The sequence below is a fragment of the Penicillium hispanicum genome (assembly GCF_028827665.1).
Source record: "Penicillium hispanicum strain IBT 35686 chromosome Unknown utg000002l_segment0_segment0, whole genome shotgun sequence".
Taxonomy (NCBI): Eukaryota; Fungi; Ascomycota; class Eurotiomycetes; order Eurotiales; family Aspergillaceae; genus Penicillium; species Penicillium hispanicum.
In genome coordinates this window covers 550388-567326 of record NW_026623194.1, presented here as the reverse complement: position 1 = coordinate 567326, position 16939 = coordinate 550388, and the positions used below count along the sequence as shown (strand labels likewise).

At 54.9% G+C, this 16939-nt stretch overlaps 9 protein-coding genes across 9 annotated transcripts; 6 read left to right on the top strand and 3 right to left on the bottom strand.

Moving 5' to 3' along the window:
• Nucleotides 1-2882: 2882 nt before the first annotated feature.
• N7459_001980 (SDR family oxidoreductase) lies at nt 2883-3683 on the top strand (the record flags this gene model as incomplete). The annotated part of the gene is made up of 1 exon (XM_056941165.1): nt 2883-3683. The coding sequence occupies one exon, from the start codon at nt 2883-2885 to the stop codon at nt 3681-3683; it is 801 nt and encodes a 266-aa protein (XP_056803020.1).
• Nucleotides 3684-4211: 528 nt separating this feature from the next.
• N7459_001979 (fungal specific transcription factor domain-containing protein) lies at nt 4212-5135 on the top strand (the record flags this gene model as incomplete). The annotated part of the gene is made up of 1 exon (XM_056941164.1): nt 4212-5135. The coding sequence occupies one exon, from the start codon at nt 4212-4214 to the stop codon at nt 5133-5135; it is 924 nt and encodes a 307-aa protein (XP_056803019.1).
• Nucleotides 5136-5470: 335 nt separating this feature from the next.
• On the top strand, nt 5471-5884 carry N7459_001978 (fungal specific transcription factor domain-containing protein; the record flags this gene model as incomplete). The annotated part of the gene is made up of 1 exon (XM_056941163.1): nt 5471-5884. One exon carries the CDS (start codon nt 5471-5473, stop codon nt 5882-5884), a length of 414 nt encoding a protein of 137 aa, XP_056803018.1.
• A 679-nt stretch (nt 5885-6563) lies between these two features.
• Nucleotides 6564-7562, top strand: N7459_001977 (metallophosphatase domain-containing protein; the record flags this gene model as incomplete). Its single annotated transcript, XM_056941162.1, has 1 exon — nt 6564-7562. One exon carries the CDS (start codon nt 6564-6566, stop codon nt 7560-7562), a length of 999 nt encoding a protein of 332 aa, XP_056803017.1.
• Nucleotides 7563-7635: 73 nt separating this feature from the next.
• Nucleotides 7636-8250, bottom strand: N7459_001976 (uncharacterized protein; the record flags this gene model as incomplete). The annotated part of the gene is made up of 1 exon (XM_056941161.1): nt 7636-8250. The coding sequence occupies one exon, from the start codon at nt 8248-8250 to the stop codon at nt 7636-7638; it is 615 nt and encodes a 204-aa protein (XP_056803016.1).
• An 837-nt stretch (nt 8251-9087) lies between these two features.
• N7459_001975 (guanylate kinase) lies at nt 9088-9728 on the bottom strand (the record flags this gene model as incomplete). Its single annotated transcript, XM_056941160.1, has 2 exons — nt 9088-9665; nt 9719-9728. The coding sequence occupies 2 exons, from the start codon at nt 9726-9728 to the stop codon at nt 9088-9090; spliced, it is 588 nt and encodes a 195-aa protein (XP_056803015.1).
• A 598-nt stretch (nt 9729-10326) lies between these two features.
• On the top strand, nt 10327-11438 carry N7459_001974 (uncharacterized protein; the record flags this gene model as incomplete). The annotated part of the gene is made up of 2 exons (XM_056941159.1): nt 10327-11249; nt 11336-11438. The coding sequence occupies 2 exons, from the start codon at nt 10327-10329 to the stop codon at nt 11436-11438; spliced, it is 1026 nt and encodes a 341-aa protein (XP_056803014.1).
• A 1705-nt stretch (nt 11439-13143) lies between these two features.
• N7459_001973 (uncharacterized protein) lies at nt 13144-15075 on the top strand (the record flags this gene model as incomplete). The annotated part of the gene is made up of 1 exon (XM_056941158.1): nt 13144-15075. The coding sequence occupies one exon, from the start codon at nt 13144-13146 to the stop codon at nt 15073-15075; it is 1932 nt and encodes a 643-aa protein (XP_056803013.1).
• Nucleotides 15076-15202: 127 nt separating this feature from the next.
• N7459_001972 (uncharacterized protein) lies at nt 15203-16168 on the bottom strand (the record flags this gene model as incomplete). The annotated part of the gene is made up of 2 exons (XM_056941157.1): nt 15203-15737; nt 15813-16168. The coding sequence occupies 2 exons, from the start codon at nt 16166-16168 to the stop codon at nt 15203-15205; spliced, it is 891 nt and encodes a 296-aa protein (XP_056803012.1).
• Between the last annotated feature and the right edge of the window lie 771 nt (nt 16169-16939).

The window sequence follows — 16939 nt, the reverse complement described above, 5'->3', positions numbered from 1 at the left end:
TGCTGCCTCCGCACATTCTAACGACCGCGGTTGTGTAGAAGGGGGCCTAAACTAGCGGCGGTATGTCAGAATCAGAGAGGACCAATTGAGATTAAGGAGACTTGTTGCTATCTGCCTAATCTCGGGCAATTTGGGGGCCTACGCTGAACTAATCAAAAATATACAAGAAAGGATCGACTTTTATATCAGTCCATACACTCCACGGTTGCTCACTACCTCACTACACTTGTCCATATAAAATGGCCACCCACGAAGACCTCATCCAGTCGCTATGCGACCTTGAAGTTCCAAATACCATCCGCCTTTCCCCAGATCGCTCCAGCATCCTCTACTCCACTGAACTCACCTGGGGCCATCGTAAAGGGAAACACGCCGTCTCCACCCTCTGGCTGGCCTCCACCGGCCGTTCCGACTCTTCGCTGCAGCTCACTCCAGGCTTCTTTCGCGACTGCGCTCCCGCATGGAGTCCAGACGGCAAGGCAGTGGCCTTTGTGTCCGACCGCGCGGATGCCGGCACCAAGTGGGCGATCTATATCCTGCCATTACAACAGGGCGGGGAGGCGTACCCGATCACATCGGTCAAGAACGCCAGTCCAATCGGCGAATTTGCCTTCTCGCCTGATGGCACCCAGATTGCCTTCCTGTCGGCTGATGAGGAGGTCCCATCTACCACGGTGGGAGACTCTCTCCCCGACGTGCGGCCCTGGGGCGAGAGCTGGCGATTTGCGCGCCTGAGGGTCGTCGACCTGCGTACCAGGCGAGTCCGGAGTGCCAGCATCGATAGACACGTTACGGGCCTCTGTTGGAGCCCGGATGGGACGCGCATTGGCTTCTCCAGTTGTCTGTCGCCCGACATCGAGGAGCCTCATCTCACCGGAACCACCGTCTCAGTCATTGACGTTGACCTGAGCTCCGTGGAGGAGTTGTGCCACTTTCCCAAGGTGATAATTGATCTGTCCTGGGCTGCTGATGGGAATCTGTACTTTTGCGGCTGTGTGCCCGCCAACCAGACATCCGCCGGCTGCGGCGTTTATCGCACTGCACCGAGCACCAATTCTCAGTATGAGTGGGCGGGATTCGGGGTAGAAGATGACTCCATCGGCCTCGTTCAGGGCCGAAGTGGCGCAGTTTTCGTCAAGGTGGAACACCGGCTGGAGTCTCGCGTGTGCCTGCTTGACGGTACAGTGCTCTACAGTCGCAAGGAAGAGCTCGAGGCGTTTGACGCCGCCATTGACAGCGACGGCCAGTTTGTGCTTGCCGTCGCAACGTCCGACGTCAACCACCCTGCCGAGGTCTTCAGCACACTCTCGTCCGACGGCGCGATGACGCGAGTGTCGAATCACGGACAAAGGTTCGCAGGCCGTCACTTTGGGACATGCAGCTTTTTGACGTGCAGCTCAACGGACGGTGACGTGGAACTGGACGCTCTCTATCTGACACCGGCCTCTTCTTCAGCCAACGCCGAACGTCGTCCGCTGCCAACTGCGGTGCTCATCCATGGCGGGCCTACCACGCGCCTCACCGATGCCTTCAACACCTACTACTTCATGCTGGCCCCGTACCTGCTGTCACTCGGCTTTGGGGTCCTCCTGCCGAACTATCGCGGTAGTAGAGGGCGCGGGCAGGCTTTCGCATCCTACTCCATCGGCGGGCTGGGGGTGTATGACTACTCGGACGTGATCGCGCTCACGCAGCGCGCAATCGACCAGGGCTTCGCGGACAAGGAACGACTGCTAGTAGGCGGCTGGAGCCAAGGCGGGTTCCTGACGAACCTATGCAGCGTGCGCAACGGCTCGCACGCTGGTGGATGGCGCTTCCGCGCCGCCGTGTCGGGCGCCAGCATCTGCGACATCGACGCGATGGCCTTGACCTCGGACCTAGGCAGCGTGTTCGAGCCCGAACTCTCGCGCGGCGGCGTGGCCTGGAACATGGACTCTGGCGATACGCGGAACCGCGCTCCGAGCGCGCTCTGGGCATTCAAGGACGCTGCTCGGCGGGCTGATCTTGAGAAGGCGCCGGTGGTGCCTCCGATGCTGATTGTGCACGGCGAGGCGGATGCGCGGTGCCACGTATCGCAGGCTTGGGGTCTGCGTCGTGCGCTGCGTTGCTACGGCTTGCCTTTTGAGATGGTTACGTATCCTTCGCAGGGACATGTGCTTGAGGATCAGAAGTATTGGGTGGATTTGGCGCTGAGAATTGGTCGGTGGTGCGAGACATACATTGGTGCGGCGGGAGTATAAATAGCCCGCACTGGCTGTTCTGATATAGTCATGGGAGGGACACCTTTGTCCGATTTGGATTTATGAACTGATTCATTGGGAGGCAGGATTTTATAGAGCTACCCGAGGCTACGTGCCACTGCGCCATATACACAGTCCTCGAGTCTCTCCGGGCTCGAGTGTTGATAATAAAAGAATAACTTCTACCTTGATTTTGCTATTTCAGTCCCGCAAATTCTCTTTCATGTCAAGCATCATACCTACCTAGGTAGGTACCCGATCGTGAATGCGGTCCATACTCGATACCCAAACGTCTACTCTCATACCCCTCCACATAGTGGATCTACATTATCCCACCACGATCAACCTCATGCGGTCCATTCAGAGAAGCCCGGCTGTTTCAGACCCACTGCAGCCCACAGCTGGCGGGATCCTGCCGCCAGCCTTCCGCTGGTCCAATCAGAGCGGATGTGCAGGAGTAGATACGCTGCAAGTGCTGGCTTGACAAGTTTAATCGAGGTTTACCACCCAATTGCTGGGGAATATGGATTATAAAAGGGACTTGAGTATCCCTGAATACGGTGGATTGTGGTAAATACTCGCACTCATTTTCCTCCTCACTCCTGGCTCATCTCCTTCCCGCCAACACCAACTCCGAACAAGATGCCCATCCAGATCCCCCAAGCCAGCCGCCTCAAGGACCTCCTCAGCCTTAAAGGCAAGGTCGTCGTCGTGACAGGCGCTTCTGGCGCACGAGGCATCGGATTGGAAGCCGCCCGTGGCTGCGCCGAAATGGGCGCCCAAGTCGCCATCACCTACCTTTCGCGCGCCGAAGGCGCAAAGCAGAACGCCGAAGAGCTCGAGCGCGAATACGGCGTCAAGGCACGCGCCTACAAGTGCGACACGTCCAAGTGGGACGAGGTCCAGGATCTCGTGAAGACGGTGATCGCCGAGTTCGGCAAAATCGACTCCTTCATCGCCAACGCCGGCCGGACCGCCGACGCCGGCGTGCTCGAGGGCTCCGTCGATGCGTGGGAAGGCATCATCCAGGCCGACCTCAACGCGGTGTTCTATTGCGCCAAGGCCGTCGGCGCGCATTTCAAGGAGCGCGGGACCGGCAGCTTCGTGATCACCGCGTCCATGTCCGGCCACATCGTCAACTACCCGCAGGAGCAGACCTCGTACAACGTGGCGAAGGCGGGCTGTATCCATATGGCGCGCTCGCTGGCCAACGAGTGGCGCGATTTCGCGCGGGTCAACACCATCTCGCCGGGGTATATCGAGACCGGGCTGGGGGATTTCGTGCCGGCCGAGATCCAGCAGGGCTGGTTGTCGATGATCCCTATGGGTCGGCAGAGTGATCCGAAGGAACTCAAGGCGGCTTATGTGTATTTTGTGAGCGATGCCAGTACGTACACCACTGGCGCGGATCTGCGGATTGATGGTGGTTATACTTGTCGGTGAACTCGCTTTGCTGTGGTTTCGCGATTTTCGGTGTGTTGCATTAGCCTGTGGTTCTCTAGATCAATGAATACAGCCGTGCCTCGAATATGAGGATTAGATATCCAAGTCATTCCTAAGAGTATTCTTGTATGATTCTTGTTTTCGCTTGGACATGCATGTGGCGTGCTTATATAAACTCCGGGCGTCAGGTCCACTTCGCAGCCGAGAAGATCGGGATCCCGACGAGAACTGAAAGAATCCTGGAAGCCATTCACATTGCTTCACCGGCGTGGATGTGCCAGGGTTTTATCCATGGAGAGTGGCCGGAAGCGAGCTGCTCTAGCATGTAACTATTGTCGTCGGCGGTATGTATAGTCCTTCGCTCCGATGATGAGGGTTCCCATAAGTTAATCCAATGTGGGACCAGGAAACGCCGATGCAATGGCGGTATCCCTTCCTGTCGTCTCTGCGAGGACGTAGGCGAGGAATGCGTGTATAATGAAGCCGAGTCGACACGGTGGGCTTCCCCTTCTTCATCACAGCCTTGTCATGCAGCTGTGGCCCATCGGACTGACATCCTGCAGACCGCGAGGGCCTAGCACCTCCTCTGAGTTCTGGCGGCGTCTTGAAGCAGTTGAGAACTATATATGGAACCAGGCGCAGTCGTCGACCACGTCGAACAACCCCCAGGCGCAGAAGGATGGCCTTCCATTCGCCCACTCAACGCCGGACCGTGAAGAAACCGACTTCTCCCTCATTCCGGGCCGGCGTCGCTCGTCGCGACTGGGGATGAATTCGCCAGCGACAACGCAGCCGCTCACTGAAGCTTCTTCCTTCATATGGCCCGCCCATGAGATCCCACCCATGAGCATCCCTATCGGCCACACAACAACCAATGAGACTCTGTTGCATCTCAAAACCGTCAAGACGCTCTTCGGGGAATTCCCTCGAGACGTGTTCTTACGCACGGAGTCGACGAGACATGTGCCGCGCAGCTTGTCCTGCGTTCCTTATTTGATTGCCGAGCAAGATCTACCATCCCTCAATGAAGCCGACGTAGCTCCACTGGTGGACGCGTACTTCCGACACGTCCATGTTGAGATGCCCATTGTGGACCGTGCTGAGTTTCTGCAAACTCTCCAGCACTATATCACCTCTGGGCCACGCATTGATTGTGACTTTGCGCTATGTCTCGTTGTGCTGGCCCTGGGATGTGCGTCTCTCGAGCAGATCGATCCCTCGAAGACTGCGAGTGCCGACTGGGTCCCTGGCGCTCAGTATATCTCACCGGGGCTGCAGATCCTGATTCGCGAGCATGCCTCATCATTTAGTTTCCCCGTCAACTTACCTCGGGGGTTAATCCTTGCCTCGAAATACTTTGGTTTCCTTCTGCGGCCTCTGCAATCATGGAAATTGGTTCACATGGCGTCCACGAGCATCCAGTATTTGAACGGCCGGTACATTGCATCCTAACGGCCATTCTTCCACTTTGAGGACTTGACTGACGTGTTTTGCTCGCAGTCATTCTGTGCCTGACCCTCCAAACCTGGGTCCCAATCTGATCCTTCTTGCTTGGGCGGCCTTTGACACTGAATGGTTCGACCTGCCTTTCGAAATGTCGAGATGAGATCTTGTCTGATTACCTCTCCAGTGACCTGATTGCCGAGTATCACTTGCCACGAAGCGGCATCGAACACGCAATCGACCTGACGCCATTCCCCGTCTTTCCCGATAACGAAGCAGAAGAGACACATCTCTTCCTTGCTGAGCTTTCCATTCGCCGGCTGCTGAATCGCGTCCATCACACAATGTATGGAAGCGACTGGCCGCGAAGACTTCTGGGCATGGTGCCAACCTTGGACGATAGTCCATCCTATGACTTCCAGACTCTGTCCAGCATCCTGAGTGTCTCTCAGGAACTTGACCATCAGCTAGAGGCCTGGTTCGACTTGTTACCTCCCACCATCAAACCCAACATGACCGATCCATCCCAATGCAGCCCAAGCCAGCTAATTATGCTTCATCGCTTTTACTCGGCCAAGGATATCATTTTGAGGCCCTTCCTGCTCTGCGCCGTTCAAGTATCGCCTGAGGAAGGGGTTCCGCCGATGGTGCTGGAACAGTGCAAGCATAGTCTGGCCAATTCCCGCATCTACTTGGACACCTCCGTGCGTCGTCTGCGAGCTCCGACATCTAATGCGGAGATGATTATTGATACGTAAGTGAAGCTTCCCAGCCATCTCTTCAATGGAAATCCAATTTGAAGAAGACTAACCTGTCCGCACCCAAGCATTCTCTCTTCGGTTATCCTTTTAACGCTTGGGTCTGTCTCTCCTGCTTTGGCGGAGTGGGTTCCAGATGTAGATTCTTTGCAAGAAAAAGCGGCTGCCGCTGTGGATAGATTTGCTGTGCAAGGATCTTCTGCTGAGGAAACGCATGCGATCCTGGGGCTATTGCGCAGCAAAACCCGATTTCTAAGGCGTGGCTTGCAACTTTCCTGAGCTGTGCACATATGATATAATTGAACCGAGGCCAGGTTCACCTGAGTTATATTGTGAATGTTTTGTAATACGAGCTTCTGCTCGATTCAGATACAAACTCTCTTAGCCACTTTTATACTGCGCGAGTTTCTGCGTTGGAGATGCAACACAATCGCCCATACAATGATAAGTCGGTGACTTTCCATATTTATTTCTGGGCCTGCTTTCTGTATTAGAGATCACCATGCGCGTCATTCTTGTCCGCTGTGCAAAAGTATGTGTGCCGTGGAACTGTCTATTCACACATCAGGCAATGGCAGTCTACCCCCAATGCTTTGTTAGCAGATTACCAAAGGCCCGTGGACTCCACTGCATCTTCTCTACTTCCCTAATCCCTGGTGGAAAGTAGGTCGAGCCACAAATGAACAACCACCTGCTCCCCTTCCCCTACAACCAGTCTTCTCGGCCAACATGGCTGCAGCGTGCAGTCCAGCCGCTGAGCGATCTGCTCTGGAGACGACCCGCGCAACACGCGTCTCCCAACCCATCCACGACCGCGATCCCTCTTCCTCCGCCAAATGACGGAAACACCCTCGCCCCAGTGCGCATCATATGCATCTCCGACACGCACAACGCAACACCTCCACTACCACCAGGCGACATCCTCATCCACGCCGGCGACCTAACTGTCCACGGCACGTTCGCCGAGGTACAAGCGCAGCTCCGGTGGCTATCGTCGCAGCCGCACACGCACAAGGTCGTGATTGCGGGCAACCACGACATCCTCCTCGACGCGAGCAACGCGGGCGTTCTCGCGCTCGCGGACAACGTTCCCGGCCGGCACGCGCTGGACTGGGGCGGCATCCGCTACTTGCAAGACGAGGCCGTGGCCGTGGACCTGCCGATGCCCGGCCTCGAGACGCGCCGGGTCAAGATCTACGGGTCTCCGCTGACACCGGAGTGTGGACGCTGGGCGTTTCAGTATCCGGCCATCCGTGACGTGTGGACCGGGCGGGTGCCTGATGACACGGATATTCTGGTGGTTCATGGGCCGCCGGCGTTGTATGGGGACTGCGATGGGGAGATGGGGCCGACGGGACGAGTCAAGGTGAAGGGCGATGGGTATCTATTACGCGAGATCCGAAGGGTGAAGCCCAAGATGGTGGTTTGTGGTCATATCCATGGGGCATATGGCACTGCTGTGATGCGGCACGATGGAAACCAAGATGTCGAGGACGGACTACAGATGCGATGGGAGGGCTACGATCTATTTGGGGTTCTGAAACAGATCTTTCGGAACAGAAAGACCCCGGGAAACGACGGGGATGGCCCAGCAGAAACTCTCGTTGTCAACGCCGCTGTTGCGCCCAGTGCTGTCGAGAGCGAGGGCAAATCCCCTATCACTGTCGATTTCCACTAAGCGCAGACCGGTATTCAAGCAATATCACACCACACCATGACCCTAGGAAGAGGACGGCTCATATATCCTGCCTCTAAATGAAATGAATATGCGGTTGCCAATGCAGGATGTTTTTCTCCGCCAGCTGAGCGCTGGCCCTGTCATCATCGAACGACGCGAGAACCTCGTCGTTGTCATGCGGAATCACCAGGGTCTCCCCTAGCGGCGCTACCTGGCGCGTCCACTCCGGGGGCGACTCAAAGACTTTATCCTCCTTCCGGTACTCTTCAAGCTCTTCGCGCGAGATGATGGCGTCCGCTTTCCGTGGCAGTCCCAAGTCAATGCGTTGATTGAATGATTCGACCAGCAACGCTGGGATGGCAGCAAGGACCGCATATCGAGATTCGGAGGGGTCCTGCGGATCAGGAATGGAGGCGACTGGCCACCTCGCGTACCAGAAGTATTCGATTTCGTTTCGCAGGCCAACGGTGTCGTTCAGCACCAAGTGCTCATAGAGCCGGTACAGCGCAAATAGGGGCGTGTCTTCCGTTTTGCCTTTCGGGGTTCGATGGACGCATTGGAAGAGGCGTTCGCGGTGGACATTGGGGTGAGCGAGGAGTTGGTCGGGCGTCGGCGGAGGGAAGACAGGGTACGTGTCGCTTGACGGCCTGCACCAAAGGCATTTCAGGATTTGGGGAATCAGCCGCATCCCGTTTGACTTGGTTCTGCTTCACATGGGGGTTCGAAACCCTTAAGGGTTACAGTAAGCGCTGGGTAACGAGGCAGAGCTGCTCAGCTTTCGGAATCAAGTTCAACGTGGGCGGTGACTTTCAGCGAATTACGCGCCACAAGGATTAGGGCATATGGGTTTCTATTATTTACCTAGGCCTGGATTGGACCCTCTGGTATTTTGAGGCTCGGAGCACTACTTTGACGCATTGTATAAGCGCATTCATGAGAGTTCCGGTATACACTTGTGAGCTCCATGGCCGGCCTGGGGCCTCTATTTCACGATGAGGCCGTCTAGAGCCATCGTTGCTATCGCGTTGATCGAATTGCGTTAGCTCCGCTTGTTCGGGGTGATATGGCGACGCTGCCCGGGTGTATACAGCGAGCGAGCAGGTTTTTGATCTAAGATCGTTCGTCTTTGGTGTTTCAAATGTCACTTTTCTCCAACTCGATAAGAAAAGAACCAGATGGCGAATCATCATGGCCAGGCCGCGGCAACGCTGACTTTTGGACTCTTTCATACACGATCCATCTATTGATATCATCGTCGTTGTACCCAAACTCTAGAGACCGGTTGCACCAGGCAAAACGTTGAATTGCATACCCATCGAAGGCTGTCCACATACAGCGGATGAGGGTATACAGTTTTGAAGTTTTTATTTGGATGGAGCCGATATACAGAGACAGGCGTGCTGGGGAGATCAGTATCAGCCCACTAACGAGACTATACACAAGCCACATGGTCTTCTACGCTGCCATGTCTCTAATAGCTTTCCGCGACTTCTCGTGTCAAGCGGCAGTAAAGCGTGGTTGCTCATTAATTTCGGCCCAGGACGAACTCCTCCAGCTCTTGGTATGCCTTTTGTAGATCGTCGTTGACAATGATCTTGTCGTGAACACCCGGCGTGTCCGAGTATTCAATCTCGTTCTTCGCTTGCGCCAGTCTCTTTTGAACATCCTCGTCCTTTTCGCTGCCGCGCCCTCGGAGGCGTTTCTCGAGGGCGTCGAAGGTGGGGGGCTTGATGAAGACATAGCGAGCATTGATGGTGGGATTGGCTCGCATCTGCTTGACACCGTCCATCTCAATGTCCAGCAGGACGACCAGGCCCTTGGCCGTCTGGTCCTGGATCGTCTGCTTGCTCGTACCATACTGGTTCCCACCAAAGGTCGCGTGTTCGACGAAGCCGCCTTCGGCGACGAGATTGGCAAAGGCCGGGCGGTCGACGAAGAAATAGTTGACGCCGTCGACTTCCCCGGCTCGTGGGGCGCGGGTTGTGTGCGACACGGTGAATGCGAAGGTGTCGGGATGCGCATCGAAGAGTTTTTGAATCAGCGTGCCCTTGCCGACGCCCGAGGGCCCGGAGATGACAATCAGTCGGGCATCGCTGGGAGATGCTGGAGGGGTGGATTAGTCACGATACGGGTCTCATTTTGGACGCGAGACCTACTTGAGGCCATGGTGTCGGCAGGTCCAAGATCGGAAGTCAGAGATGGGATTGCGAGGGATCGAAGAGTCGGAGTGGAAGGAATCGCGGGGCGACAGGGAGGGTGGGCGGTCAGCGATGTCACAATGCGAGGGCGAAGAGATCGCGACAACGTGGACGCTCGATGGAGTGTCTGTCGCAGCGACATGCTGCTCTGACCGTCCTGGTCTTGAGCTCGCTGGATTGGAGTTGGACTATGTGTCAGGATAGGAGGGAACCCGACCAATTGGAATCAAGGAGTCTGTGTTGCCATTCCGTTAATCTGCCAATTTGAATGGATCAATAACTGCGAGTCTCTACACCCTTCTTCCAACTTCATGAACAATCGCAGGAGAACCAACGCAACTCTCAGGAAGTTTTCCACTTCAAGATCTCACAAGTCCACTTTCGACAAGTCACGCCTTCGAAAATGACTTACCAGGAACCTATCTGGTCTTTGAAAGACATCTTGCTCAACCAAAATGACAAAAACAGCAGAGATCACTGTTGTGTGCAAGGGAAGATGCTTTTGCATCCACCTGTCTCCAAGCAACTTCGCGAGATCTCCACAGGTCCTCCGGTGATATATTCAGATGATGGACTCAGTCCTTGATGACGATTATGAGCTCGCCGACACAGCAGAGCAAGACTTACAGGAATGGGCTACGGAACCATTCCTGGCGATCTTCGACCAAATTCAGCCTCCCTCGAGTCATAGGTCAGTCACGCTCCAAGACTATCTGACTCCCGAAACATGTCGTTATCTGCTCTGCTATGCCGATGGACGCCTGGAACCGTTCTTGGATTATACCGTCCCAGACGGGTTTACGTCCGATATGGTCAACCTCGCCGAGGTTACTCTCTCCCCCAGTTGGCTTTCCTTCTACCCGAGGCAGATTGAACTCCAGTCTACAGACTGTGATGAGCCGCTTTCTCAATTTCCTAGAAAAGTATCTGCTGGTGGAAAAATCTATTTTTTTAAGCCGGTGGACTCCAAGAACAAAAGAGGTGTACTGCGCGAAATGAATATCTACAGAAAGATGGAAGAAACACTGGAGTCTGGAGAGGTGATAAATACCCCTCGTCTACACGCCGTGGTTCGGGACGAATTCAATGCTACTTTGATTGGACTGCTCCTTTCTTGGATTGATTGCGACAACACGACTCTGGAGTGTGTCTTGACACCTGACACGCCATCCTATTTGCGGGAAAAATGGTACGCGCAGGTGACGACCACATTGTCCCGCCTGCACCAGGCCCCAATCATTTGGGGGGATGCGAAGGCTGCAAATGTCTTGGTTGACGCGAATGATGACGCCTGGATGATCGACTTTGGAGGTGGATATACTCGAGGATGGGTTGACAAAGATCGATGGAGACAATCTATGGCGACCATGAGGGTCTTTTCAAGATCAAGGAGCTTCTCCAAGCAAACGAGCCCTAGAGGAAGCAGAGAACGAGGCACACGAGACCAAGAAGACGCCAAGAGCAGCAGGAGACTTGAATTAACCATGTCGTATGCAGCCCTGAATATTCTCTCGGCTTGGCCTAACATGATTCCTGAGCATCGCATTGTACGCAATCGACCACTACGCTTCATAGTGGTGAAGGAGGAGCACGCGGAGTGGGTGGGAGTTCATCTATCCCGGAGAAAGAGAGAAAGGAGGAGCTCTCCTACATACAGGCTGTTGCGAATAAATCTTAGAGGCCCTCAGCCCCCTGCATGTAGGCTTTTTGGCTTAGGCGGATTCTTCCACACAGCCCCCATACGAGGTGGCTAATTTATCACGCCGACCTGCGATCCTTAGACCTGCGCATCGGGAGGCACATCTCTCCTCTCCACCGTAGGGCTGTGGACCGGATCAGTCATCGTATGATCCGAAGGCGTCATAGACTGCGGGAGAGAAGACATCGGATGAAGACAGAATATATTCGTCCATGAATGTGCGCGTGGAAGCCCAGCGACTCGGCGTAAGTAGACGCTAGAGTTGCCAGGTGGTGCCAGACTTTGATTGCAGCGAGGATGAAGTCGCCGGCTGAACCGACCCATTTTCCAGGATCGAGACAAGAAGCAGAGGGTCGGATACAATGAGCCGTTGAGCGGTTGAGTCGACGGCATAGCCAGTTGGTTTTGTTTCTTTTTTCACGGCGGTCTTCGCGTCATGATAACCGGTGGTTCTCAGCTGTGGAGTCCAGATACTCGGTTCCCTCCGTCCCTTTAAGAGGGCTCAAATCCTGGCCAAATGTTGATCTCGCTCAAGACGTTGCTTTTTTTCCAATAGGAGTTGTTGATCTCCAAAATCACCGCATCGAGCTCCCTCTTCTCGGTGTAGAGGTACCACCAGGTTACTACACTTCGGGACCAGCCGAAGAATTGCGGGACAACCAGCAAGTATGCGTGTGGCCATTGAACTTGTCTTGGTTCTATTGGGTTGTTCTATTGGGTTGGTTGGTGCTTCCAAGGTCATGAATACCGATCACAGATCTCACAGATAGGTCAAGAAAAGATCCTCGGGAAATAGAGCTGGCTGAGGTGGAGAAAGACTTAGGGTTGACGTGGACCAGGTTCCCTTCGGCAGTTGTTTTGTGGCTATCAACAAAATGAAATCGCCGTGAAGATTGGGATTACCAAATGGCAGGTTTTCTCTAAATGGTCTCTCCTCGAAGAAGCGTGAGATTGGAAGATGAAATTAGATGCGTTGTTCTTGTCAACAGTTCCATCGGAGTGCATGCAGCTGTTCTACACATCCGAACTATCTTTTTCATTTCCGCCTTTAACGTCGCCCAGTAAAGAATACCAGCTACCCTCTTCGTACTGAGTTGTCTGCTCAGGTTTCCTGACTGCAATACGTCAACTAGGTCGGACAGCATGAATTTAAAGTGGCGATCGCGTTCCACTTTTAAAGTCTCCAACGCCCCACTTGGCTCATGCGTTTGACAGACGAAGCAGGAAATATCCTGATACATACTACATATACGGCCTTCGTTGGCGCTTAGACTGCAGATTGATCAAGTGAAAGCTGAAACAATGTGTAGAGCTCAATTGGCTTCAATTCTAGTGGAAAGATATTGGCTTGGGGTCAATATCAACATGCGCAACACGGCGGCTGATTTCTGCAGGACTGTCCTTCGACCTAGCATATGATACAGACAATTTCGAACGCTGCAAAGGATTGATTGCAATGGATGGCATTATGTAACCTCGACATCCCGGCTCCATTGGATTCTGGAAACTTGCAAAGCGATGGAACTCTAGAAATCACCACTCCACCGTCCAACCATGACGTCAACACCCCTCGTCGGACGCAGCTTATCCGGTTTTTTTTTGGCGCTGCGATTGTCTTGCGGAATTTAATTTCTCGCCGTTGCGGCGTTTCCCTTTTCACTCTCACACATATCCGACCTCCATCATGGCGAGCACACACAAGTTTCCCGTGGATCTGAAGCAGTTCAAGCCGCTGAAGCTTGACCCCAAGACTGCGACCCTCTCCATCGACCAGAAGAAGGACCTTCTGAATAACATCAACATCTTCCGTGATGCCCTCATCGCCTTCACCGCGACTGGTGCTGCCCGCGGCGTGTCTGGCCACACGGGCGGCCCCTTCGACACCGCGCCCGAAGTCTGCATCCTCCTCGCCTTCATCAATGCGAACCCCAACGGGTTCGTCGACGCGCTGTTCGACGAGGCTGGTCATCGTGTTGCCACCCAGTACTTGCTGGCTGCGATGGATGGCAAGATCGATCCTGAGCACCTCCTGAACTACCGCGATGCCAACTCGAAGCTGCCTGGTCACCCCGAGCTAGGCCTAACCCCCGGCATCAAGTTCAGCTCCGGCCGTCTCGGACACATGTGGGGTATGGTCAATGGTATCGCCATGGCCAACAAGGACAAGAACATCATTCTGCTGGGCTCGGACGGCTCGCAGCAAGAAGGAAACGACGCCGAAGCTGCCCGCATTGCGGTGGCTAAGAAACTCAACGTGAAGCTGTTCGTCGACAACAACGACGTGACCATTGCCGGACATCCCTCACAATACCTGCCGGGCTATGATATCGCCCGCACTCTGGCCGGGCACGGTCTGCACGTTGTTCGCGCCCAGGGCGAGAACGTAGACTCGCTATACGGCGCCATGTGCGAAGTCATCACCCACCAGGGCCCTGCAGCCGTGGTCGTGGACCGTACGATGGCTGCCGGGATCGAGGGCATTGAAGGCGAGACCCATGCGCACGATGTCATCACGGTGGATGTGGCCCGCAAGTACCTCACCAAGAGAGGATACAGCAAGGAGCAGCTCGCTTTCTACGATGAGATCAAGGCCCGCTCGAACCCTCACGAGTACCTGGGCTCAAGCAAGGACAAGGGTGCCAACCGCTCCATCTTTGGCGAGGCTGTCAACGGCATCCTCGATGGTCTGAGCAAGGAAGAGGCTGCCCGCCGGGTCATGGTCATCGACTCCGACCTGGCTGGGTCCACGGGCCTGAAGGCCATCGCATCCAAGCACCCCGAGTCTTTTGTTGCATCGGGCGTTATGGAGCGCGGCAACTTCTCTGCCGCCGCGGGCTTTGGCTTCGGCAGCAACGGCGAGCGCCAGGGCGTCTTCTCCACCTTCTCTGCCTTCCTGGAGATGTGCATCTCGGAAATCACCATGGCCCGTCTGAACAACTGCACTGTGCTCTCCCACTTCTCGCACAGCGGCGTCGACGAGATGGCCGACAACACCTGCCATTTCGGCTTGAACCACTTCTTCGCCGACAACGGCCTCATGGACGCCGAGAGCACCAACCTGTACTTCCCAGCCGACGGCGAGCAGATGAAGGCCGTGGTGAACAAGGTCTTCTGGGAGAAAAACATGCGCTTCATCTTCTCCACCCGCTCCAAGGTCCCGTACATTCTAAAGGAGGGCACCGACCAGAAGCTGTTCGGCGAGGGCTACGAGTTCGTGCCCGGCAAGGAGGAAGTCATCCGCCGCGGCTCCGCCGGGTACATCGTCTCATACGGTGACATGCTATACCGGTCCCTCGATGCCGTCGAGCGCCTTCGCAAGGAAGGTCTCGACGTGGGTCTGATCAACAAGCCCACCCTGAACATCGTCGACGAAGACGCCATTCGCACCTACGGCTCGACTCCTTTCGTCCTCGTCGTCGAGTCCATCGCCCAGAAGACCGGCCTCGGCTCTCGCCTGGGCACGCACCTGCTGGAGCGCAAGCTGACCCCCAAGTTCAAGGCCGTCGGTGCCATCAAGGAGGGCTGTGGTGGCCTGTATGAACAGATCAACGCCCAGGGCCTGGCCCCCGAGGACATCGCGGCAGCAGTCAAGGAGGTCGCTGCATCCTCGCACTAAAGAAATGTCTTTAGTAAAATGATAATGACGATGCCTTGTATACGAAATGAAATGTTCCATTGGTCATGACAATCTTGAACTTCTGCCTTGATACAACTCCAGTCTTACGTAGCCCGACACAAAACATTCACTCGCGATCTTCTGGATGAAACACCAGCGCGCGCACCTCGATACTCTCCCGCCCAGCCTCATTCTCCGTCTCGGGATTGACAAAGGCTGAGTGCGGGATCCGACGCGCCCTGCCGTCCGTCTTCGAGTCAAAGCATTTAATCAACGTCACCAGGTCCGGCGTCTGTCCGTAGCGATAATACCACTTGATATCCGGGTTCGGCTTGACGCCAAACGTCTCTCCCTCGCGGTCGGGGTAGATGAGCTTGATTCCCACGAGGTCGCTCTCCTGCACCGTGTGCGCATCCGCCACGGCCAGCGGATCTTTGAGGATGGTGCGGATCGGGCGCCAGACGTTGATGATTTGATACCGGCCTTTCAGGAGCTCGGGGGCGTCGTCGGGGAGGTGGTGGATGACGCGGTTCTTGGATGCTGGGTAGGATTGGTCGACGTGCACGCGTTGCACTGGTCCGCGGAGATTGTTGCCGGCAGACGTGTCCTGCGTCGCACGGCGGATGGTGTGGTCGAAGATGAACACGCGCGAGGCTCCAGTACTGTGTCTCTACTTAGCTGGCCGTCTCGTTGGTTGTGGCGTGGGGATGCGAGGCAGATGAAGAGTGAAGACATACGCATCCTTAAGCAGCTTCTCGGTCTCTGGGTAATACTCCCGCTGGATCTTCTCATCATCCACAAAGTCCTTTTCGGCGCTCTCATGATAGTAGAACTGGAACCCTTGCTTGTCAAGGGAATAGTCAAGCTCGTGACCGCTGACATCGTGAACGGTGACGGGAAGAGTCACGGCTGGCTTGTGATACGTCTCAGGCTTCCCCACATAGCTAGGGCTTGGAGGAGAGCCGTCCTCGTGCTCCTTGAGGAAGTTCAACGTGGTCTGGACATGATGCGGCTTGTCAGAGACAGGCACTGCGGGCTTCTGGGTGAGGACGGGGCCGTGGCCGCCGGATATCTGGACAGCTGCTGAAGCCATAGGGTTTGGAGCGATAAGGTGCGTGATATTGAACGCAAAGTATGGAAGAATAATTCCCTATTCGAATTGCAGTTGTCGATTTTATAACTGTCGAGCGTTGCGGGGTTTGGTATTCTATTTGTCAGGACAGCACGCCATAGTCCTCTCATGTGGAGGAATGCTGATAAATGCGCCATCCGGGTTCTGAAGACATAGCTAATGACAAGCACGAAATATAACATGATTGGTGGCAGTGAGAATACTAATAACGCTCACAGTTGTACTGACGGCCGTGTGACATTTCGAGGCTGCGTGTTGTCGGCGGGGCATTGCTTGTGGTCCAACGGCGATGACGCAAGTTGCCTACGGAATGAGCTGCCCAGGCGTGTGATGGTCAGCCAGGATCGATGGCTCTTCCATCCTGACCCGTTTATCCCACAGAATAGTCCAAGCATCACTACGGTATTCGGAGAGCAAGTCAATTCCCCGAGACATCACTGCATCAAGCGGAACAGAATCAAATTTGTAACCGGTCAAAAGTATCAACGTATGAAAGGAAAAGCCAGGTGTAGGTCTCATTAACGTACAGCAGGATCTCGAAGGAAATCGTCTGGAGGTGTCCTGCAGTCATGGGTCATAGCATTGTCATATTGCCCTTGCTGCACACAAAGCCGTGGTGTCAAGATGGTGGCCAAAAACAAAGGAGAAAGTGGATCGTACACGAACACCGTGAGAGTAGAAACAGAGATAGAAAAAAAAAGAAATGTGCCTCCGGAGAAGGAAACAGGTGAT